Source organism: Erythrolamprus reginae, chromosome Z (genome assembly GCF_031021105.1).
Source record: "Erythrolamprus reginae isolate rEryReg1 chromosome Z, rEryReg1.hap1, whole genome shotgun sequence".
NCBI lineage: Eukaryota > Metazoa > Chordata > Lepidosauria > Squamata > Dipsadidae > Erythrolamprus > Erythrolamprus reginae.
The window spans coordinates 31,541,748-31,562,545 of NC_091963.1; the positions used below are offsets into that span (position 1 = coordinate 31,541,748).

Genomic DNA, 20,798 nt, shown 5'->3' on the forward strand with positions numbered 1-20,798 from the left:
TCCCCCAGCCGGTTAACTTGAAGCGCTCGGTTAACTGGCTGGGGGAAGGCAGGGCATTTGCCTTCTCTTTTGAGCTGAAGGAAAGGCAGACGATTGCCTTTCCCTCGGTCGCTTCCCGGAGACCGCTTTGGGACATCGCTTTGGGAGAGGTTTAAGAAGCAAGAATCCCCCCCCCCCAGCGAAACGGCTTTTTTCTTGTTTAGCGTGGCGTTCGAGTGGTTGGCAGGTTCCTTTGCTTGCACGCAAGAGCCAACCACTCGAACGCCACGCTAAACAAGAAAAAAGCCGTTTCGCTGGGGGGGGGGAATTCTTGCTTCTTAAACCTCTCCCAAAGCGATGTCCCAAAGCGGTCTCCGGGAAGCGACCGAGGGAAAGGCAATCGTCTGCCTTTCCTTCAGCTCAAAAGAGAAGGCAAATGCCCTGCCTTCCCCCAGCCAGTTAACCGAGCGCTTCAAGTTAACCGGCTGGGGGAAGGCGGGGCATTTGCCTCCTCTTTCGGACTGAAGGAAAGGCAGACGATTGCCTTTCCCTCGGTCCCTTCCCGGAGACCGCTTTGGGACATCGCTTTGCTTGCGCCTGCCCCTCCTACAGCGGAGAGAGGCGGCAAATGGCCAGCCCTTCCCCCACCCGCTTAGCTGAGCCCTTCGGGAAGGTGCCGCCTGTCTTCGCTGTAGGAAAGGCAGGCACATCCGAAGCGCGTGGGGAAGTGGCTGTGGGAGGCAACGACATTCCTAAGCCGGTGAGGTGTAGGGGGGGGGGGGTGGCGAGAAGATAGAAGCAAGAATCCACCCCCCCAGCTTTTCCCCCCTCTCCCCGCAAGAAAAGGAGCCAGCCAAACACTCCAATGCCGCGCTAGAGGGGGGAAAAGCCGATGAGGTGTGTGTGTGGGGGGGGGGGTGGATTCTTGCTTGTCTTCTCAACACCCCCTCACCCCACCTCTCGGGAAGAGAGCAACAGGAAAGGACGCGGTTTTCTTCTGCCGGGTCGAGGACAAAGCGGGTGTTGAGGGCGGCGGGCGAGCAACATTTCAGCGGGGAGAAAACCCCAAGCTGAGAGTGCCTTTTAAAATCACTCTCCTCTCAGCCTCGGCAAGCTGCCGAGAAGTGGGGTTTTCGGAGTGGGGAGGCAAAAACGCTCAGAATGTCACCAGCGAGGCATTTCTCCAAGGGGCGGGGGGTCCCTAAACTTTCCTTTAACCCCAGCGGACACAAAGATGGGAATGCGTGGTCCTTGCCAGTCACCCATCTGCGGGGGCTGCTCCGTGCCAAGGCAGAATTAAATTCAACAACCAAAATATTATATTTTTAAAAAACATACTTTTTTGACAGTTTGTTTGCCTTTTAAAACATCTCTCTGGCTGTGCCTAATGTCAACAATAAAATTTTTTGCCAGGTGAATTTTTTTTGGCCAGATTAGCTATGGATCTCACTGAAGAAATTTTAAAGAATACTCAAAATGATTCTTCATTTGCTTTGTAACCTTAAATAAAAAAACAATACAGTATTGACTCTGTAATTTACCCGGGGAGGGGACAGGAGGGGGGCGCAGACAGACAGGAAAGGAAGACAGACAGACAGACAGACAGATAGAGACCTATGACCACAATTGAGCTCAAAATTTGTTGTTAAGCAAAAGCATTGTTAAGTGAAAATCACCACATTTTACTCAATCCATGACATTTCCTAGCTCTAACAGTGATGTGCAAGCTAGGGAAGTACCGGTACATCTGAAGACATGTGTAATGTTCTAGTTATGGTTAACTGTGTGGCAGAAAGTGGACTCTGGGTTTGTTTTCCTATTACAGTGAGGTTGAATGTACCATATATAATTTTACAAGAGCTCTCTCTCTTTCTCTCTCTGTATATACACATACAGTTTATATAGTAGATAATGTACAGTATATTTTTGTGTGCCTGTGTGTAATATTTATTTACACATATGGCATATATACATAGAATTAAGTATATTTTGGATGTTCAGTAATTGTAAATATAGAGGGAAATTGTATCTCTTTGAGGCAAGGAGAGGTCAAGTATCCTAACCCTAACCCAAACCAGCAGGAGCAGGGGATTAAGGTAAGTACCTAGGTACTTGCAATTTTTTTGCCTATACCTGCCTTGGGGGATATATACCTGTTTACCCTCTTTTAAACTTACAGAGCTAGTTTACTGGCTTTCTTTGAAATAAATATTCTAAAATATTTAATCTACTGATGCCTCAATTGATGTAATTTTATTGGTTTCCATTTTTATAAGTTACCAGTAGCCGCTGCAATTTCCACCCTCGACTTATACAGGGGTTTATAAATTTTCCCAGTTTTTGTGGCAAAAGTAGGCGCCTCGACTTATAGTCGGAGCGACTTATACTCGAGTATATACGGTATTGTTAATATAATAGCATGTTTATTGCCGTAGTTTCGTTTTACAATTAATATCTTAAATATTTGGTTTAGTTTCCTGTTCTAGCTCCTTTTCCACATCTTTATTCCTAAAATGAAAGTGTTACATCCCATTTTATATAAGTTAATATTGTGACTTTGCCTTCTCATTTATCTTCAGTGCCACTTTTTTTATTCTTAAAATATACCGTATTTTCCGGCGTATAAGACGACTGGGCGTATAAGACGACCCCCTAACTTTTCCAGTTAAAATATAGAATTTGAGATATACTCGCCGTATAAGACTACCCCTCTTCTGTACATCATAGACCTGACTGAGTCTAGGTCTATGATGTACTTGCATTGAGAAAAAAAATCATTTCTGAACATGATAACACAATATTTTAATTACTAATGATGAAGATCTTATTGTTAAAATTATGAATGAATTATTTAGAGAGAGAGAGCCAAGTGGGAACACTCTTCTGTCTATCTCTCCATATGTCTCTGTCTATCTGTCTTGTCTGCCTCTCATATTTCTCCTCACCACAATTAAGTTTATTATTATAACTCATCATAATTTGTCAACACAAAAAGGTGAACCTGGCTATTTTTCTTTCTCCTACCATCTATTCTGCAGGTATCTTTCAGTCTAACATGCAGCATGCTGACACCTATGTGAGAATCTATTATGGAATGAGAATCTGTATGTGATATCATGATATGGCAATCCAAACAGCCCATCCATTTTTTCCTCTTTCCGCACTTTCTGTCTTTATCCTCTTGCAATGTCACTTAAACAGATTTTAACTTGTCGGGTTTAATTAGTGACCCTGCCAATTTTCAGTACTGTGCAGTGTGCTATGATACAGAGCAGGGTGAATAATATGACCTCAGCTTTTAAAGTTATTTTAAAATGTTGCCTAAGAAATATGGAAAGATTATTCTTTTTGGAGGAAAAGTACATTTTCAATGGTTAAACATAAGAACAAATACAAACAGGCAGAAATAAATGCATCCAGTTTAACATTCAATTTTGCAACCACTAATAATGTTGGTCAAGTAGGTACAAAAATACCTGGGGAAATTATCAAAGTCTGGGAAATGGGTCCCTTGTCAGTTAAAAGGAGTGCTGATTTACCACCTGCTAGAGCAGTGATTTTCAACCTTTTTTGAGCCGCAGCACATTTTTTACATTTACAAAATCCTGGGGCACACCACCAACCAAAATTACACAAATTTAATAAATAAATAAATACATACATACACACACACACACACACACACACACACACACACACACACACACAAATAACCCCCTCATATATACAATCCCATGTAACATCCCCTTATAAATACAGTCAATCATCAATCATCCCTCCTCAAATTTATACCACTGTCTCATTTCTGGGTTCTTCTCCTGTCTTTCCCCCTTTTCTCTCTCATGTTTCTCATTTCTCTCTCTTCCTCCCTTTTTCCCTCATTCCTTCTCCCTCTCACTTCTCCTCTTTTTCCATCCCTGTCTCTCTCCCCCCCTTACGTGTGTGTGTGTGTGTGTATATAAACACACTCGAAATTTCCAAAACCAGTTGAGGGCTGGGTTTTTTTTCTCTTTTATTCTTTTCAAACACAGGTGTGGGCTGGGGGTGTGTGTTTCTTATTATTTGGGTGCTTTTTACCATATGCTTCAAGAATCACCTCTCTCCCTCTCTCTTGTTCTCTCTTATTTTCTTTCTGAGGCTCCTCCCACAACGGTGGCTACAGCGGCGCTGGCGATCCGGCCGCTAGCCGCTCCGAGCGTTGTGGGAACGCCCACCCCTCTCACAGTCCGGTCCCGGGCTGACAGTAAAGGGGCTGCTTCCCATCCTCCTTCTCAGAAGGTTTCCTTCTGAGCAAGCTGGCAGGAGGATGGGAAGCAGCCCCTTTACTGTCAGCCCGGGACCGGACTGTGAGAGGGGTGGGCGTTCCCACAACGCTCGGAGCGGCTAGCGGCCGGATCGCCAGTGCCGTTGCAGCCACCGCTAATGTAAAGGGGCTGCTTCCCGGCGGCAGGAACTGCAGGGGGTAGCCGGCGTACGCTCCGGATAACGAGCCCTTGCTGCAGCTATCTGCCGCTTCTTTCTTCTCCGCCTCGCCTCCGCTACTCCCGCCGCCGCCTTTGCTCTCCCCGCCGGGCAAGAGGCAAAGGCGGCGGCGGGAGTAGCGGAGGCAAGGCGGAGAAGAAAGAAGCGGCGGATAGCTGCGGCAAGGGCTCGTTATGCCGGCTACCCCCCGCAGTTCCTGCCGCCGGGAGTGGCGTTCCACCCCAGCAAAGCCGGCGGCGGGAGCGGCGGCGTCCAGCCCTCTAGCCGGCGCCTCGCCAGCTATCCACCAGATTCGAGTGCCGCCGCCTCAGGCGGCAGCGACAGCAGCAACAGCAGCGCTTCAATGAAGCCGGCGAGGGAGCTCCGGAATCGGTTGGCGCTCGCCCGACACCTTGTTTTTTTACTTCCCCCTTTGGTTTCTCTTCACAGGCGGGAGTTCGGGAGGCAAGGGAGCGCTCGAGGAGACAGCGTCTTGCGGCATCGCCTCCCGTCGGGTTTACGACGAAGGGACGCTCAGCAACTTCTTTTTCCTTTCGGCGCCATAGCCACCCGCAGTCCCCGGAGCCGGCAGGTTGAGGCAAAGGGCTGCGTTTCCCTTCCCTCCCTCCCTCCTGCCCCCGTCCTGAATGGAAGCCCCGCTCGGCCAAGCAGCCCGGGATCTCCGCCGCTTGCAAACCGGGCGGGCGGAGCGGACCCGCGCTCACTTTCGGCTCCGGGGACTGCGGATGGCTATGGCGCCGAAAGGAAAAAGAAGTTGCTGAGCGATGCCGCAAGACGCTGTCTCCTCGAGCGCTCCCTTGCCTCCCGAACTCCCGCCTGTGAAGAGAAACCAAAGGGGGAAATAAAAAAACAAGGCGTCGGGCGAGCGCCAACCGATTCCAGAGCTCCCTCGCCGGCTTCATCAACGCGCTGCTGTTGCTGCTGTCGCTGCCGCCTGAGGCGGCGGCACTCGAATCTGGCGTGGTGGAAAATCTTTGCCTGCCTCCAGATTTTCCACCACGCCAGATTCGAGTGCCGCCGCCTCAGGCGGCAGCGACAGCAACAACAGCAGCGCTTTTTCCTTTCGGCGCCATAGCCACCCGCAGTCCCCGGAGCCGAAAGTGAGCGCGGGTCCGCTCCCCCCCCCAATCCCGCTCCCGGCCTCCTCCCGCCCGCGGCTGTGGAATGGGCGCAGTATCCGGCCTATAAGACGACCCCCCACTTTGGAAAAGATTTTCAGGGGTTAAAAAGTCGTCTTATACGCCGGAAAATACGGTATTTCATTTGTTGCATATTAGATAGCTTTCCTTTCCTTTTTAAAAAAGAGAAAGCCGCCAATGTTGTTGTCTAAATGATATTGTGATGTTAAATAAACTAGGATTTATTTTTATACTGTATTTTCCATATTTAAACTATGTCTTCTGCACATTATTTTAGTTCCTACAGTTCGATTCTTCCTAAAGTGAAGGGGAAAAGTTCAAAGAAGCATACTACATAAACAAGTTGTTTGCATTAAAAAAAATTATTTACATTGCAATTTGAAATTGTTTGACTCCAGACCTGTTCTTTCCCAACACATGGTGTTTCATTTTCCCTTCCCCAATAATAAATCAACACTCCATGGTTAATGAACATTGTTATACTTCAATAGATTGTTTTGCGATATTTTCTAAAAACTTTTTTTGATCTTTCTGGAAACTTAAGTATTTCCTTGAGTATACTTTTGTACTCTGCTGGGCTATTTAACTATGTGAGGACCAGCAAATGAAAGAAACTTGCTGCTTGCTGAAAGATGTGAATGTAGAGTCATAATTATCTGTAATATTTTTCAATAATTTGTTTTTAAGTGAATACCTGAAAATATATTCAAGTCTGTTTATATTATGTAGAACTTTCACCCATCCAAGGCATAAATTTTTGTTTATCTCCATAGTTTGAATCAGTGTTATCTGGTTTTCTTTTTTTAATCTATTTATATAGCAATCTCCCTCCCCCCTTTTAATTCTGTTTCTGTGGAATTCAAATTATCTAAATTCTTGCCTTCCTGCTTTTAAAAAAAAATAGCAGTAGCGCATGGAGTTATATACCACTTTCACAGTGCTTTACAACCCTTCTCTAAGCAGTTTATAGAGTCAGCATATTGCCCCCAACAATCTGGGTTCCCATTTTACTGATGACGGTCGGATGGAAGGCTGAGTTAACCTTGAGCCGACAGTGACCTGAATTAGCCTGAAATACTGCATTGTAATCACTGGATCACCATGACTCCTCCTATTAATACTAATTATTTTTAGCAGAGTCCTTTTTTCCATCAAATAAATCCAGATTTATTTATTTTTTAAAAAAACTGGCTTCAATGTGAATGATATAAGACCATTTATTTTAAAATGGATCATCCATAATTTCAGATCCAGGCATAGTCCCAAATAAAGTATATGGCATACTTATATCTACATTCCAGGAATTACATTATTACATTACCTGAGAAGAAATTGTAATTAGCAATTATGGATGATCACAGAGCTTTATTATTCAGGAAATACAACAAGAAGCTAATCAATCAAAATTTATCAGAAAGGCTAGAATGTCTTAACTATTTACCTAGCTGTAAAGGCATTGAATTCATGTGGATTTGCTTCTCAGAAGATAATAAAAATTTTGCAACACGAAAGCTTTGGATAACATCTTTGGATAACAATTTTGTTTTTCAAACTATAGCTATAATGATGCATAATGCAAAAAAGGTCTTACTATTTTACCTGAAAATAGGAATAGACTAACAGTACTACTGTATGTAACTTATATTGCAATGTTAATTATCTACAGCAGTTATATGCACAAAATATGTATAGAGAATTGTGGGAGAATTGTTATGTGAAGACCTGAACTTTTTCGTCCTGAATTTCTGTTTTTGAAAAGTCGTTTTGTATTTGTAACATTCCAGAGTGACCTCTGCTGGCAGGTAGTATTAAAACAGCAATATCTAATCAAATTTTCCTCTCTCTGTTAACACAGTATTCCTTATGATCACATATTTGCTGATGCTGACAGTAACTTACATTTATTTTTCTGTGTAAACTTACCCAGCAAATAGTAAAATACTGTATTTCTATGAACCCCTTTATTTAAAATGTAATTTCATAATGTCTTATTTATTTTAATATCTGTTACTGGGTAAAATTAAGCAAAATCTCTTTCTTAAGTTCATCATTTTGACTACGGATTGTCGGTAAAGTGTAGAATTAACAACCAAAAAGGAAATTCCAAACAAACGTGGGACACCACTACAGAAAGAAAAGAAGCATAGCTACTTGTGATAATGATCCTTGGCTCAGTTAAAATGTTTGCAGCTCAATAATCTGATTTCACTAACATATGCCTCTTATATATATAGTTCGGTAAATCTGCTAAAGAGTTGTGCAATATTTTGCCCCACTGTATGCTGAGACAGCTGCATCAGGGCTTCCGACTGCCAGTAAATGGTTTCTGCCTTCAAGCTGAAGCTTATTTAGTCGGGCTTATCTGATGCTGCTGTAGCAACCATCAGTCTCCAGGCAACTGAGGTACATTAACCTCTCTGATGAACTGAGAGAAGCACTACTTCAGTTTAGCTTCCTAAGACAATTACTGGTGGTGAATTTATATATATGTTCATAAATTTGTGTGTAGATACACACATACAGTTCACAACACATTATGCATATATGTCACTTCTCTGAAAGGATATAAGGTAATAAATGTAGGAACACCTTAAGCAAGCTACTACAAAATATTTTATAGGATGAAAGTCTGGTTAATCTTTAAGTAATGTGCAATTATATTCATATTTCATATTTTTAAAGAAAACAATTTTAAAAGGTTCTGTTTTAATAATTTGCTTGCTAAAATATGACATGTTCAAGACCCGGTAATAAAGCAATAACTGTGCTGAGATTTAGAGTTCTTCTATATAATTTAAAATTAAACTGTTTCTCCTTTCATTTCATGTTTTATCCTTCTATGGAGGACAGTGATAGATATTCATTTCTTTATACGTGCTGTTACTATCTTGGCATTTACCTGTTAGGTGTTAATATTTTTATTTTTAAATCTATACGAATGCATTTAATTTGACAGGAATTTTATAGTATCAGATAGAGTATACTTCTTATATTTGGCCACGCACATTAAAAATACCTGTCTCATAAAACAAATGCCAGACAAAAATATGTCTAATTTTTTGCGATGGGAGGGTTTTTTTATTTGCTTTTGTTTTTGGAAAATCATGTAGTCCTTAAGTCCAAATGGCTAGCGTGTTTCAAAAGCACTGAAATAGAATGTAATGACATGTCAATGTATTTCATTTGTATCTTTATTTCAATTCTTGAAAATTAGCAATGAAAATGAACAATACAATTTGAAATTATGTCTTTCCTGTAGATCATCTTATTTGGGTAGTTGCCATGGGCCCTCTAAAGGTGGAAAGACACATCTGTCTTGGCAGCCTGTAATGTGTCCTCAGAAAATTCTACGTATGGTGTAGATTTATGACTAGCAGAGTTCCCCTTGGTAATAGACTTTGAAATGTGGCATTCCAGGGTCAGGAAGTTGGAGGTGGTCCTATATCTGATAGGGTGGCATAGGTATTTAATTAAATCCCTGGGGAAAGAAAAGGGGGGAAAGTCCCTGGAGAAGAAGAAAAAAACCCTAGATGCTCCACCCTAACACCTGGGATTAATTTTATAAATGGCAGATGAATAGTTAACTTAATCCTCCCCATCCTCACACCCACACAAATTACTCTTAGGAATGCTTTTTTGGACAAATAACTTACTCTAATGTAAACCCTCAAATATGCTAAGAGTAGTTTTTTAAAAAAAATTCCGAGCAAAGAACAACCCTATGACTCTAATTAAATGAGAAATTTCATAAAAGATTGCTATAGAATCTCGGGAATATTTTACATTATTCTGTGTATCTTTTGGATTGTTGATGTGTCTATTCTAAGTGCTGAAAATAGTTAATACTGCTGGGCATCTTTTATCATTTTTTTATTACTGCTGGAGGGACAAACTGTTTCTGAAAATAAAATGCATTCTAATTTTGAACCTTAGTATCCAGGTGAATGAATCCTGTACACATATGGCTATTTAAAAGTTGACTCTGGTGAACAAAATTTTCTTTTGGATGTCAATTATGAGCAATGTTGCAGGAACTCCTTCACTTCCATTATATTATGTTTCTTAGTTTACTTGGTCATTTTTATATTCCATATTTATATTTTGTTGATCAGACGATTTGGGTGGCATCCAACTGAGTCACTTTGCTATTGGAAAGTTTTGCTCATAGAAGAAAACTGCTTAATTAAAGTGAAACATAATACTTTGATTCCCCTTGCACACTCCCCCCCCCCATGTCCAATTCTTCATTAAACTTGTGCTATGTCTTTAAATTTAGGTGCTTAACTAAACCAAGGCACTTGTACACTAGATAGCAGACACACAACTACTAATGAAACTCTGTTGCCAGCATCTGTATACAACAACTTGTATTTCTGCTGGTGTTTTGTTAAATACAAATTCTAGTAAATATTCTTGACAAATATTTTCTTCTTTTTCATAAATATTTATATTGTCCTATTGTTCATAAATTAGTTCCTTTTTCATAAGTTAATTTTGTTGATAAGTGCACATTCAAAAATTGGTAAAATTAACTTTTGATATTCATACAAATAGAATGCATTGTTAAATCTAAAAAATATATATTTGTAATTTTTAAGAAAGAACATTTCTAGGGAGAACTTACTTCCAAATTGACGCAAGCATATAAATTGTTCTTATTTCATATTTAAGGTATGTTCCTCTGTTCTCTAACAGCAACAACAAAAACAAAAATTAATTCACAAGAAGAGTATTGATTAGATATAAACTGATTATGAAGTAACCCTGGAATTGGTGGCCCAGTCATTTCTTATACAATTAAATCCCTCCTACTTCTTTATGGAAATTCAACTGTGGGCATTTTAGCATTAGCCTAAACAATGGGTTTGAATATGTTAAGCTCCTAACAATTAGAGAGAAGTTTGGGGCATTGAATAAGGTGGAATGATGCAATTGAATCTGACAGCTTTAACAGTCAGCCCTCTCATGGGACCTCAAAGTTGTTCACACTTGGTTTCATCTCTCATCACATGCTGAGTATTAAAACCTTACTGGAAGGTGTCTCAAACTTAAATGCATATCAGAAAATATTTAATATCTTAAAAGTTGAGATGATTGAGAAGTTGTGCTTTTAAAAAAGATTTTATAGGATTCAGTAATATACAGCAGGGCAACTTCTCTATCAGTGCATTTGTTTAAAAGTAAATTTTGAAATGCAATGTATAGCTCAGCAGAAATCCCACCCCCACCTTGAAGTCATTTCTGATCCTAGTGTCTGCCTAGATTAATCCACACAATTGTATTGCCAAAATGTTCGGAAGTAGTTTTTCATTACCTTCTTCTTAAGACTAACATGGAATGACTGGCCTAAAGTCACCCAGCTGACTTCATGCCTAAAGAAAGACTATAACTCTCCCAGCACACCCAGATTGGTGAATTGTTTAGTGAAGCTGTGTAAAGTCTTTGTGTTTTAGAATTATCAGATCAGATGCATTACATACATTGCAATTTATTTAGTAAATTCATGTATACGTTTAAATCAAAATGTCAATGTTTTTCTATTGTATTCTTTGAATGTAAGTAATATAGGCTCAATATTTAGCTGCTTAATACAAGCATTAAAATAATATTTATATGATTTGTTATTGTGTTCCAGGGCTACATTTTTTAAAATCAAAGGGATTATAAAAATAATCATATATACATACATAGACAAAGGCACGCAAACAAACATACACGCACGCACGCGCACACACATACATACATACATACAAATAGAGACATAAGCACATACATAACCAGTTTATTTTAATTTCAATGTTAGAATTTTGGTAATATATTTCAGTTTTTCATGATTTCCATTAAATTGATCGAAGTCAAATAAGGTGCATCATACCTCTAAAAGTGCTAAAAGCTATGCCTTGATTTGACCTTTATCATATTATTCAAATTACTCTACATTTTTAATAAATGCTTTTTAATGAAGTTGAAGTACATTGTGAATGGTTCTCTTTTTTTACTTTTAAATAATACCAAAATTGAATATTTATCTCAATATGTAATATTGTAGCTTGGAGAGCTAAATCCTCCCTTTCAGCCTCAATATGTAATATTGTGTAGCTTGGAGAGCTAAATCCGCCCCTTTAACCTTTTTAAAATAAAAAATAAACACTTTTTGGTGTATGGCACTGTTCTAGTTTCATAACCAATTTTTAATTTTTTATATCAGTGCAGAGATTATATTATAATAAGCTAATGATAGACGAAACCAGTGGTATTCTATCTTGATCAGAGAGTGCTACTACCTTGATATTAGGTTTAATATTTTTCTTATGTTTTGGAAAACAACCCGAAATGAAAGTTGGCCTTTTCCACAGCTTTTATTTAAATAAGCACAATTATGTTAAAATATTAGTGTCCCGCTAGAGTAACTTAAAGAACAGTAAGTAAATTAATAATTCTATACAATTCTTTCTTTCACGCCATGAACTTTTACCTGAAAAATGATTTGTTTGCATGAAGGAATGTACAAATGAATTTAAAATTTTTTCATAATCTCTAGTAACAAAAAAGCAACTCTGCTGATTTTATTCATGTAGGTAGGTGTTTGTTCACTGTTTTGATGGCTCTAATCTAAAAACAATTAACTATACTATCCAGCCCTACTTATGTGAATAGGTTGTTACAGAAGATGTGATGAGAACATGTTTTTGTTCTGCACAAGCATTTGATATATGCAGGGTCCTAGAAAGTTCCATTGGACATTTACAGGTGTCAAGTGCTCAAATTCATACTATTCTTGTTGAAATTTATTAATCAGATTTTTATTAATCAGATTTGTATGCCGTCCCTGTCCGCAGACTCAGGGCGGCCTACAAATCTGATTAAATTACATGTTTGTAAACCTGCTTCAGCTTTTAAAAAAAGTTATATCTCTAATTTATAGGATCTCACTATTTTTTTAAGTCTTAATTTTTTATGCTGTTGTATATCTTGCTTATGAGAATTGAATTACTGTTTATTTATTTTATTTATTTATTATTATTTAGATTTGTATGCCGCCCCTCTCCGCAGACGATTTAACGATTCATTAATCATACCAGGTTTATGAATGAATAAATACTATGCAATGGGAAAAATACTTTATTAGAGGGGAGCCTTATTCTTTGTATCTGGCTAGTGGCATGCCCCCAAACAGTAATGAAAACATCAGACTTTTCAAATGAAATTTCACAATCGCCTCCCATGCTTGATTTTCATGTGTTAGATCTTATATTTGCCTTATTTTGAGAAAGGGAAAATTAGAAAGAGAATTCTTTCTCATTGTCTCTGTAAAAATGTTTCTTGGCACAACTGTTAAAAAAACTGTCTTGGTTGAAGATAAACCTGTCAGTTCTTTATTCTCACTTCTTAATAGGAAATGTTTAAGTAGTAGTTCCTGGTGGTTTATAAGCAAGGTTTATCAATTATCACTTTAAAAGTTGGTTTCAGGAGTGAAAGACCAGTTCGAGAGGTGAAGGTTCAGTTAAGCTGATTTATTGCTAAAAGCTTATGCACAGGAATTGCCTCAACTAATAGTCAGTACCTGGCTAGAGTTAGATCAGGGTCAGTGGCATTCAAGGAGAATTGTACTTAATTATTTTGCGGAAGGGGATCAGCCTAGAACGTAAGGGTTCAAGGCTGATCCTCCTTTTCACTCTGCTTCCAGGTTCTGCCATTTCTTCTTCTATATTTGATGTATAGAGTGTTGGCAGATCCTAATGGCAAAGTACAATGCTTCTTAGAAGTACAGAATTGTGTTTCTGTTTGTTACAGTTCTGCAACTTCGACAATTACTTGGAAGCATTTAAAGTTTTGTTGATCACAAAGGTAGAATTATGATCACTTTTTTTTAATTGAATCCACTATCCTATTAAATACACTCTTTAGCATACTATTTAAATAGTGCATCTTTTGTTTCATGGGAATTACTTTATAGCAGTGTTTCCCAACCTTGGCAACTTGAAGATATTTGGACTTCAAGTCCCAGAATTCCCCAGCCAGTGAATGCTAGCTGGGGAATTTTGGGAGTTGAAGTCCAGATATCTTCAAGTTGCCAAGGTTGGGAAACACTGCTTTATAGTAAGTGTTCTTAACTGTTTTAGACTGCATTTGGTATAGTAACTTGTTTGTAAAGCAAATGTGTGTTCTTTTTGAATTGAAAAGTGCTTATAATTCAGTCATTTTAATGTTTTGTGTAACAAAGCTATACGATGATATATAATTCTATGATATAATTCTATTCTGAAAAATAATAGTATTATGTCTGGCCATTACACTTCTGAATTAAGTTTTCAAATGCCATAAGTTAATTGAGAGTAATGTAGTCAAAGGAGATGTTTTTAATACAGTAGATTAAGCAAAGGTTTTGCCAGGCTTAGACCTGGGCAGAACTCAGTTTATCTTGTTGAGGCTTCATTTTCTCTTGCTTGACTGAAGTTCCATTAGAAAAATTGAGAATTGTTAGCAGGATGGTTAGATGGATGAAGAGTTTCAGTAAGTCAAGCTGGCTATCTGCCAAAAATCTATTCCTTATGAGATTTAAGGCAGATCTTGGTTAGATCTTTATTATATAGAAACATTCCTGGAAGCAGAGCTGCTTTTCTTTTATGGGAAAAATAAGCTTTCTTGCGCAGAAAAAATACGAAGTTACTAAACAATAAGCAGGTTGTCCTGATGACAGAGTGCAACCAAGGAAATACGACTCAGGGGTACAGGGGCCTTTTGACCCCATTGCATTTTTGTGATGTAAGGAATTGCAGCATTTGTGAGACATCTGTTGTCTACCTGCCCTTATTTTGTAAATGGTTTTAAAAGATTAAACAATTAGTAGAGGCACATGGACATCAATAAGCAAAATCTTTATAGTGTGATTTAGAAATGTGGACAATTTTTTGTGCTTTTAAACTTCTATCAACAGGATACTTGATAACTTTATTGGATTGACTGGATCAATTTTTAATTTAATATGTTAATGATATCTTTTAAGATTTTTCTTTGCATATTTCAAATTTTAATAATTCTGTGTTTTGGCAGGCATTACCTGGATCGTCCCTTGGCCTTTCTCCCTCCCATATCTATGGCAATAGATTACATTCTAACTCGACAATGGCATCACATACTACTCAAGCTGAAAACATTCAGTTAGGCAAGTTAAACAAATTTTTTAACGCTATGTGCATTTCTTAAAAAATGTTTCTTTTTATATATCTGCAAGCTCAACTGCTAGCTGCATTTTACACACAAATAATGTTTTACCACCCCAGCCTATGTGATATGTAAATGTATAAGCAGAGCAATGAGCAGGCAGGAATGCAACAATGTCTCTTGTGACTTTTTGTGATTGATGTGTTCAGTTGCTTTAGTTCTTTGCAATGAAAGTAGCATTGGGTTTTTGTTGTGAATCGTTTAAATCTTTATTTGCATAATTTATGGAATTGCATGATCTCCAAGCTGGTATAGCTGATATCCTGTTACATAAATTCACCAGTAACTGAATGGAATACTAGTTGGTTTTCTTTATAGTACTAGTTTTTAAAAAAATTAATGAGCTTCTGGATTTGCTTTGTTTCATTCTATCTTTAAGGATTTGTTGACATGTCCTAATAGTCATGCCGGTCTGGGGGAAGGGAATGAGTTTAGCAGTTTACCAAGAATGGATCAGTCATGTCTTGCCCTCTAAAAGGCCAAGGGTCACTTGCTGCAGAATAGGGGGAGGTCTGTCTTGAAAGGGGCAGATAGGGTTATTTTATTGAGAGGCCGTAGGGAAAAATAACCCTTTTGAGTCATGCCATGCAAGAGATTTCAGTATATTTGACAAAATGTTTTTTTAAAAAAATCTTTTCATTTTTTCTTTTTATATAAAATTAGAAATTATTAACTACTTATTCCTGCTTTAATTGAAGAGAAGCATTTTCTAACATTTGTTGCTAAAATTTTGTGCTAAAAAGTTACTGGTAGAAGTGACTATGTGAATTTTCCTGGGATGCAAAGTGTTAAAAAATACAAAGCCTGAGGATTTGCTGTGATAAGCATACAGATTAGCTGTCCACAGCTGTGATTCATTACTTTCACTGCAGAAATTAAAAGTGGCTGAGGGGAGGGTACTAGAAATACAAACCATGCTTGTGTGCTGTAAAACTGAAAGCAAAGAAAAGACTAAGGTTAATCCATGGCCTGCTTCACCCACAGAAATTTGTACGGAGAATACTTTATCCATTGCAGTTAGCAGCTTTAAAGTAGTAGTCCTTTCTGATATTGCTACTGGAATAATTGCTAATAGTGAAGGACATCTTGAATTTAGCTCAGCCTGCGACATTTTAAAATCTTAGTTCAGAAAGAATCACTTTTGTCTGTGAAATATTTGCTGTGCAGATCAAGATCTTGGAGACAATAGCCGGAGCCTGGTTGGAAGGGGAGGTTCACCCAAAGGAAGTATTTCACCACGGTAAGCAAAATTTACAATCATTTAAGGGGAAAAATATTTTTAAACTACAGAAACTTTTATTTGGTCCCCTGTTTAATTTGAATAATTTGTAGATATATTCAGTTTGAGTAAGAAAATATTTTAGATTACTTTGAATTCAAGTATATCTAACATAATAAATCTATGTCTTTTTCTCATTCGGTTACTTAAAATTTAGGTACCTTTTTTACATTATCTTTTCTCACTTGTATAATTAATTTTACTGAAAAGCAATTATCAAATGGATGCTATCATAAGAATATTAAATGCAAATATTTGTATCTGTTTGGAGTGTAACCACTTTGAAAAAAGGGAAGAATCTTGTATAGGCAGTGAAATCATTTTTTTTTTAAATTTAAAACAACCAGGGTTCAATCAGCAATTGGTAGGTCACTAGCATAACACCTGGTACTGCACAGTTTGAGTATGGAAGATTTTCCAATAATTATTGGGTAGCATTTTAAAACTGTTTCATTTTAATGTAGAATTAGTAGTACACATTTCTACTATAGCCTGCAAATAGTTAATGCATGGATAATAAACTTTTTAAAATGTCGAGTGTGCCACTTTTGCTTATGAATTGTTAGGTCATGGATAAAGTGTGTGTTACTGATCTGTGGCCAGATTTTCAAGAACCTGGAGATCTCAAAAACTAACTGAAAAATATATCTACTCTGCAAATTAGGCTAATGGTCATCTTAGGAACAAATCCTTTAAAATCTTTTGAAGCTGAGTATGATTGAATTCTAATTAAGTGTTGTAGAAATATACCTCTACTTACTGAAGTATAAAGTTATATAAGAAAGTAGATCTCTAGGTTAAAAATGGTTTAGTTTGAATAGCTTTTATACATAATTATTTGTAAGGCTCCAGTTCCTAGTAGCACATTTAAGATTAAATTAAGTTCATGATGTAATATTTCTTTGTTCTTCTTGCTCCTTCTCAAATTTGATAACATCTTAATTTTAATGAAAGCACTGTGAATAATGTTAAAGATAGTTAATTTTTTATTTTAGCTTTTTAGAAGGATTTTGCCCACTGTTTTAAGACTGATAAGTAGATAAGAGAATTAAAGAATCAGAATCAGGACATAATACTGAGAAAAAAAATATTTTGTTCTCCTTTGGATTTTGTTAATTATAATAAAATATGCATGGATTGTAATAGCATAGAATTGCCAAATTTATACACAATACTAGTATTAATATAAGCATACTACTTAATAAACATGTACTGTATATCTATATATGGAGGAAGAATTTAGAAAACACACAGTACTATAGAATGTATGTAAAGATTTTCATTCCTCAAATGAGGCAAGAATAAGACAAATACATGTGTCAGAAGGATCCATATTAAACATAGCAAAGAGTCTTCTTCGTTTTAATCATATTCACCTACTTTCAATATAAAGCTGTCAGAATTATTTCTAGCTAGTGACCTTCAGTGAATCTAGCAGCAAAAATCCAGCAAGGGCTAAGACTCTTTTCAGAGGAATTATTCAAGAAATACGATATGGGTTATTTGTTTTCTGTCACTCTTTCTTTATACATACACATAGCCATGTATCCAGGAGATTTTAGTTTAACTGCATTCTTTTATACATCTGTAGGTAAATAATGTTCAAATATTTCCATAAAGTTTATACCAGGGTTCAGTAATGCATTTTGGGCAGCAAATGATATTGTGTAGCAGTACTGCTTGAAGAATACAATACCTTTTGAAAATCTGTCAGTAATTTTCTAGTCTTTGGCTAGTAAAATCTATAAATAATTTTATCTTAATTTAATAATTGTATAATTCAATACAATATGTTATCTCATCCTAGACATGGATAATGTGGTTGATTAACCATATGGAAGAGAAATTTACTGTTGGGTAAATTCTGATATGAAAGAGAAAAATAATTGTTTAACACTGTAATTTGAGTGCATAACAAAAAACAACTGGTGAGAGGTTTTGATCTATTTGAAATTTTAATTCTAAAAACTAAGAAAAGAATGGCTCCTTTTACTAGCAGAGATAACATTAAATCACGATTAAGTACATTTGTATAATATATTAATATAATTTATTCATTATTCCATCTCCACCGTCACCAATTGCTTGGTATATACCTTCCATTGTGTAAAAAACCTGGCAGTGTGTGTGTGTGAGAGAGAGAGAGAGAGAGAGGGAGAGAGAGAATATGTGTATTTTCAATGATGACTGGTGACATGGGAAAATAACGTTACATATTTTTACAGTGAAGTAAGGAAACAAATTACAATAAAGTTGCTAAATTTATTTAATTTCAAAATACCTACAAGTTCTGTGGTTATATTTTGATACATCATGCTGCTGTAATGATATTTCTAAACACAGATATAAAATGCTTCACATTTGACATTGTAGATAAAGTCATTGTCATCAAATAATTTGTAATGTTGGTTTGTGTGCATTTTAGGTTACAAAACTTTCCAAATTGTTAAGGCCTCTGTAAATTAAATGTTGGTCATGATTTCCTAAATTAGCGTACTGGCTACATAAATATTTAATACTTTCCTGCACATCATTAGGACTGCTATTACACTCCAAAAGGGATTTTTCTGTTCTTATTAATTTCTGAATTCGGTTATAGTGATGTCAGATGAAATCTTACCAAAAATATTCATTTTAAGTGAAGACATCTGAGATATGATAACTGGCTTTTGTTATATCTTCTGTAGATATTTAACTGAAAGAGACAATTTTGCTCTTTGTGCCACAGGACTGTAGAATTTTGCTTATTTGGTCTGATATTTTCTAAGTGTATTATAGTTAATTTCATTATATTTATGTTTTAAAATAATCAGTAAATTAGCACAGTTTTCAGTTATCTGTAACATTAAATTAGTTCACCTAAATAATTGAAGCTTTGATTTTAGTGCAAAACCCTCTTAAAAGAAATGACATGTGGGAACTTCATCATTAAACTATTGGTGAGACCTATAGGTAACTTAAGGAGTATTGATTAAAAGAGTTAAGAATAGCCAAGAAGACTCATATGTGTATGTTGTATATATCTCCTCTCCCTTTGTTCTTTTAGTGTAATTCATAACCTTTCTACAGGTCTCCTGTAAGCAACTTACAGATTCGTTATGATCATACTGGAAATAGCAGTGTAGAACATTTGCCTCCAACACCATCTACTATAGAACAACTACTGGAGAGGCAGTGGAGTGAAGGACAACAGTTCTTGCTGGAACAAGGAACTCCCAGTGACAGTAAGTTTTTCATCCTGTTCTGATTAATTGTTTTATTGCTGTTAAAAATATAAATTGATGGCCTAATATCCATCAGAGAAGTATTATTGATGTTTGTAAATTTTTATTTGAAAGATGATCATCGTTTCTAGAATGTACTCATATGTTAAAATGTGATTCTAATCATCTTGCTTCGTTCCTGGTATGGAAAGACATGCCTAAAACATTAGTCATTAGTCATGCTGCAGAATTATTCTGAAGTGCAAGGATGGTAATAAGAAAGAATTTGATAATGAAAGATGAGATCATAAATTTATCTTGAAAAGATGTAATTAAAGCTTGTCTAAATCTTCAGTAACTGGTAATATTCAGATTACATATCCATATAAATGCATTCAATATTTGAATTGTTTTAAAATTATTTTACAAAAAGTTCCTTTAGTATATTTTCTTGATTACCGATCATGAGTGAAGTGCCATCTAGAGGTATGTATGCACGTGTATGCGTGTGCGTACTTTGTGTGTTTTTATGAATGGTATCCTGACAAAAATGCTAATTGTGAGGAAATTCATGCAGGGATAATCCTTTAAACATGATAGCTGGAGGACAGGTTTAGCTAAGTCTTATTGCATCTCATTTGGGCGCACTGAGAGTTCCTTTGTATATTCTTGAAGAGGAGGGATAAAAAGCTAAATCCTTGGGAAATGACCAGATGTGCCTGCACTGCTATACTTGTGTCTGTACTAGGCCTAAAGGTCATGTTAAACAAATACAATTTAGAATTTTAAAAGCAGTTTTTATGATGCTATAATGGCTAAACTGTCTTTATGTGCTGAGGAAAGTCCCAAATTTTATCCAAAATTCAAATTTCACAATATTACTGACCAAGAAGGTGCTTTATTTGCAGGAAGAGGGCCAGGGCTGCAGGAGCCTTAATGATCCCTGCTGGGTGCTCTTTAAATGGACATTGGAAACAGCTGGATTCTGTTGATTTAAATGTGATAAAAAGTTTTCAATGACTACAGGAATTCTGTGGGCTTTTTTTAAACATCAGCAATTGAAAACAAAATTGTTTACAATGATTCATTAAACTTTTATAATCAGCGCATTTTCTTTTCTGAAACTATATTGTTACTGTTTGTTAATAGAAGGCATATTTTCTCCCAGTCTGCTTTAAAATAATAATAATAATAATAATAATAATAATAATAATAATAATAATAATAATATATTAGATTTGTATGCCGCCTCTCTCCGAAGACTCTCCATTTCATATTGAATTTGATTCAACAATAAAGATACTGCTTTTTCCATAGTGGCAATGGCACTATACTTCCAGTAAGGAAGGAATTTTAGGCTACATATTTATGGATGAAAAGATCTGATCTTATCTAGAAATAATACATTACCTTATTTTTGGTGTATAAGAGGCACCAGTATATAAGACGCAGCTACATTTTAGAGGAGGAAAACAAGTATTCTGAACCAAA

The 20,798-nt window shown here is 36.8% G+C and overlaps 1 protein-coding gene across 5 annotated transcripts in view; it reads left to right on the top strand.

The window, feature by feature from the left end:
- Positions 1-20,798, top strand: part of MLLT10 (MLLT10 histone lysine methyltransferase DOT1L cofactor) — a 154,708-nt gene that overhangs the window by 102,196 nt on the left and 31,714 nt on the right. For all 5 annotated transcript variants that reach the window (XM_070727320.1, XM_070727321.1, XM_070727322.1 and 2 more), the window contains 3 exons: positions 14,655-14,766; positions 15,993-16,065; positions 19,174-19,328. In XM_070727320.1, coding sequence (XP_070583421.1) covers positions 14,655-14,766; positions 15,993-16,065; positions 19,174-19,328 — 340 coding nt within the window. The remainder of the gene's footprint in view (positions 1-14,654; positions 14,767-15,992; positions 16,066-19,173; positions 19,329-20,798) is intronic.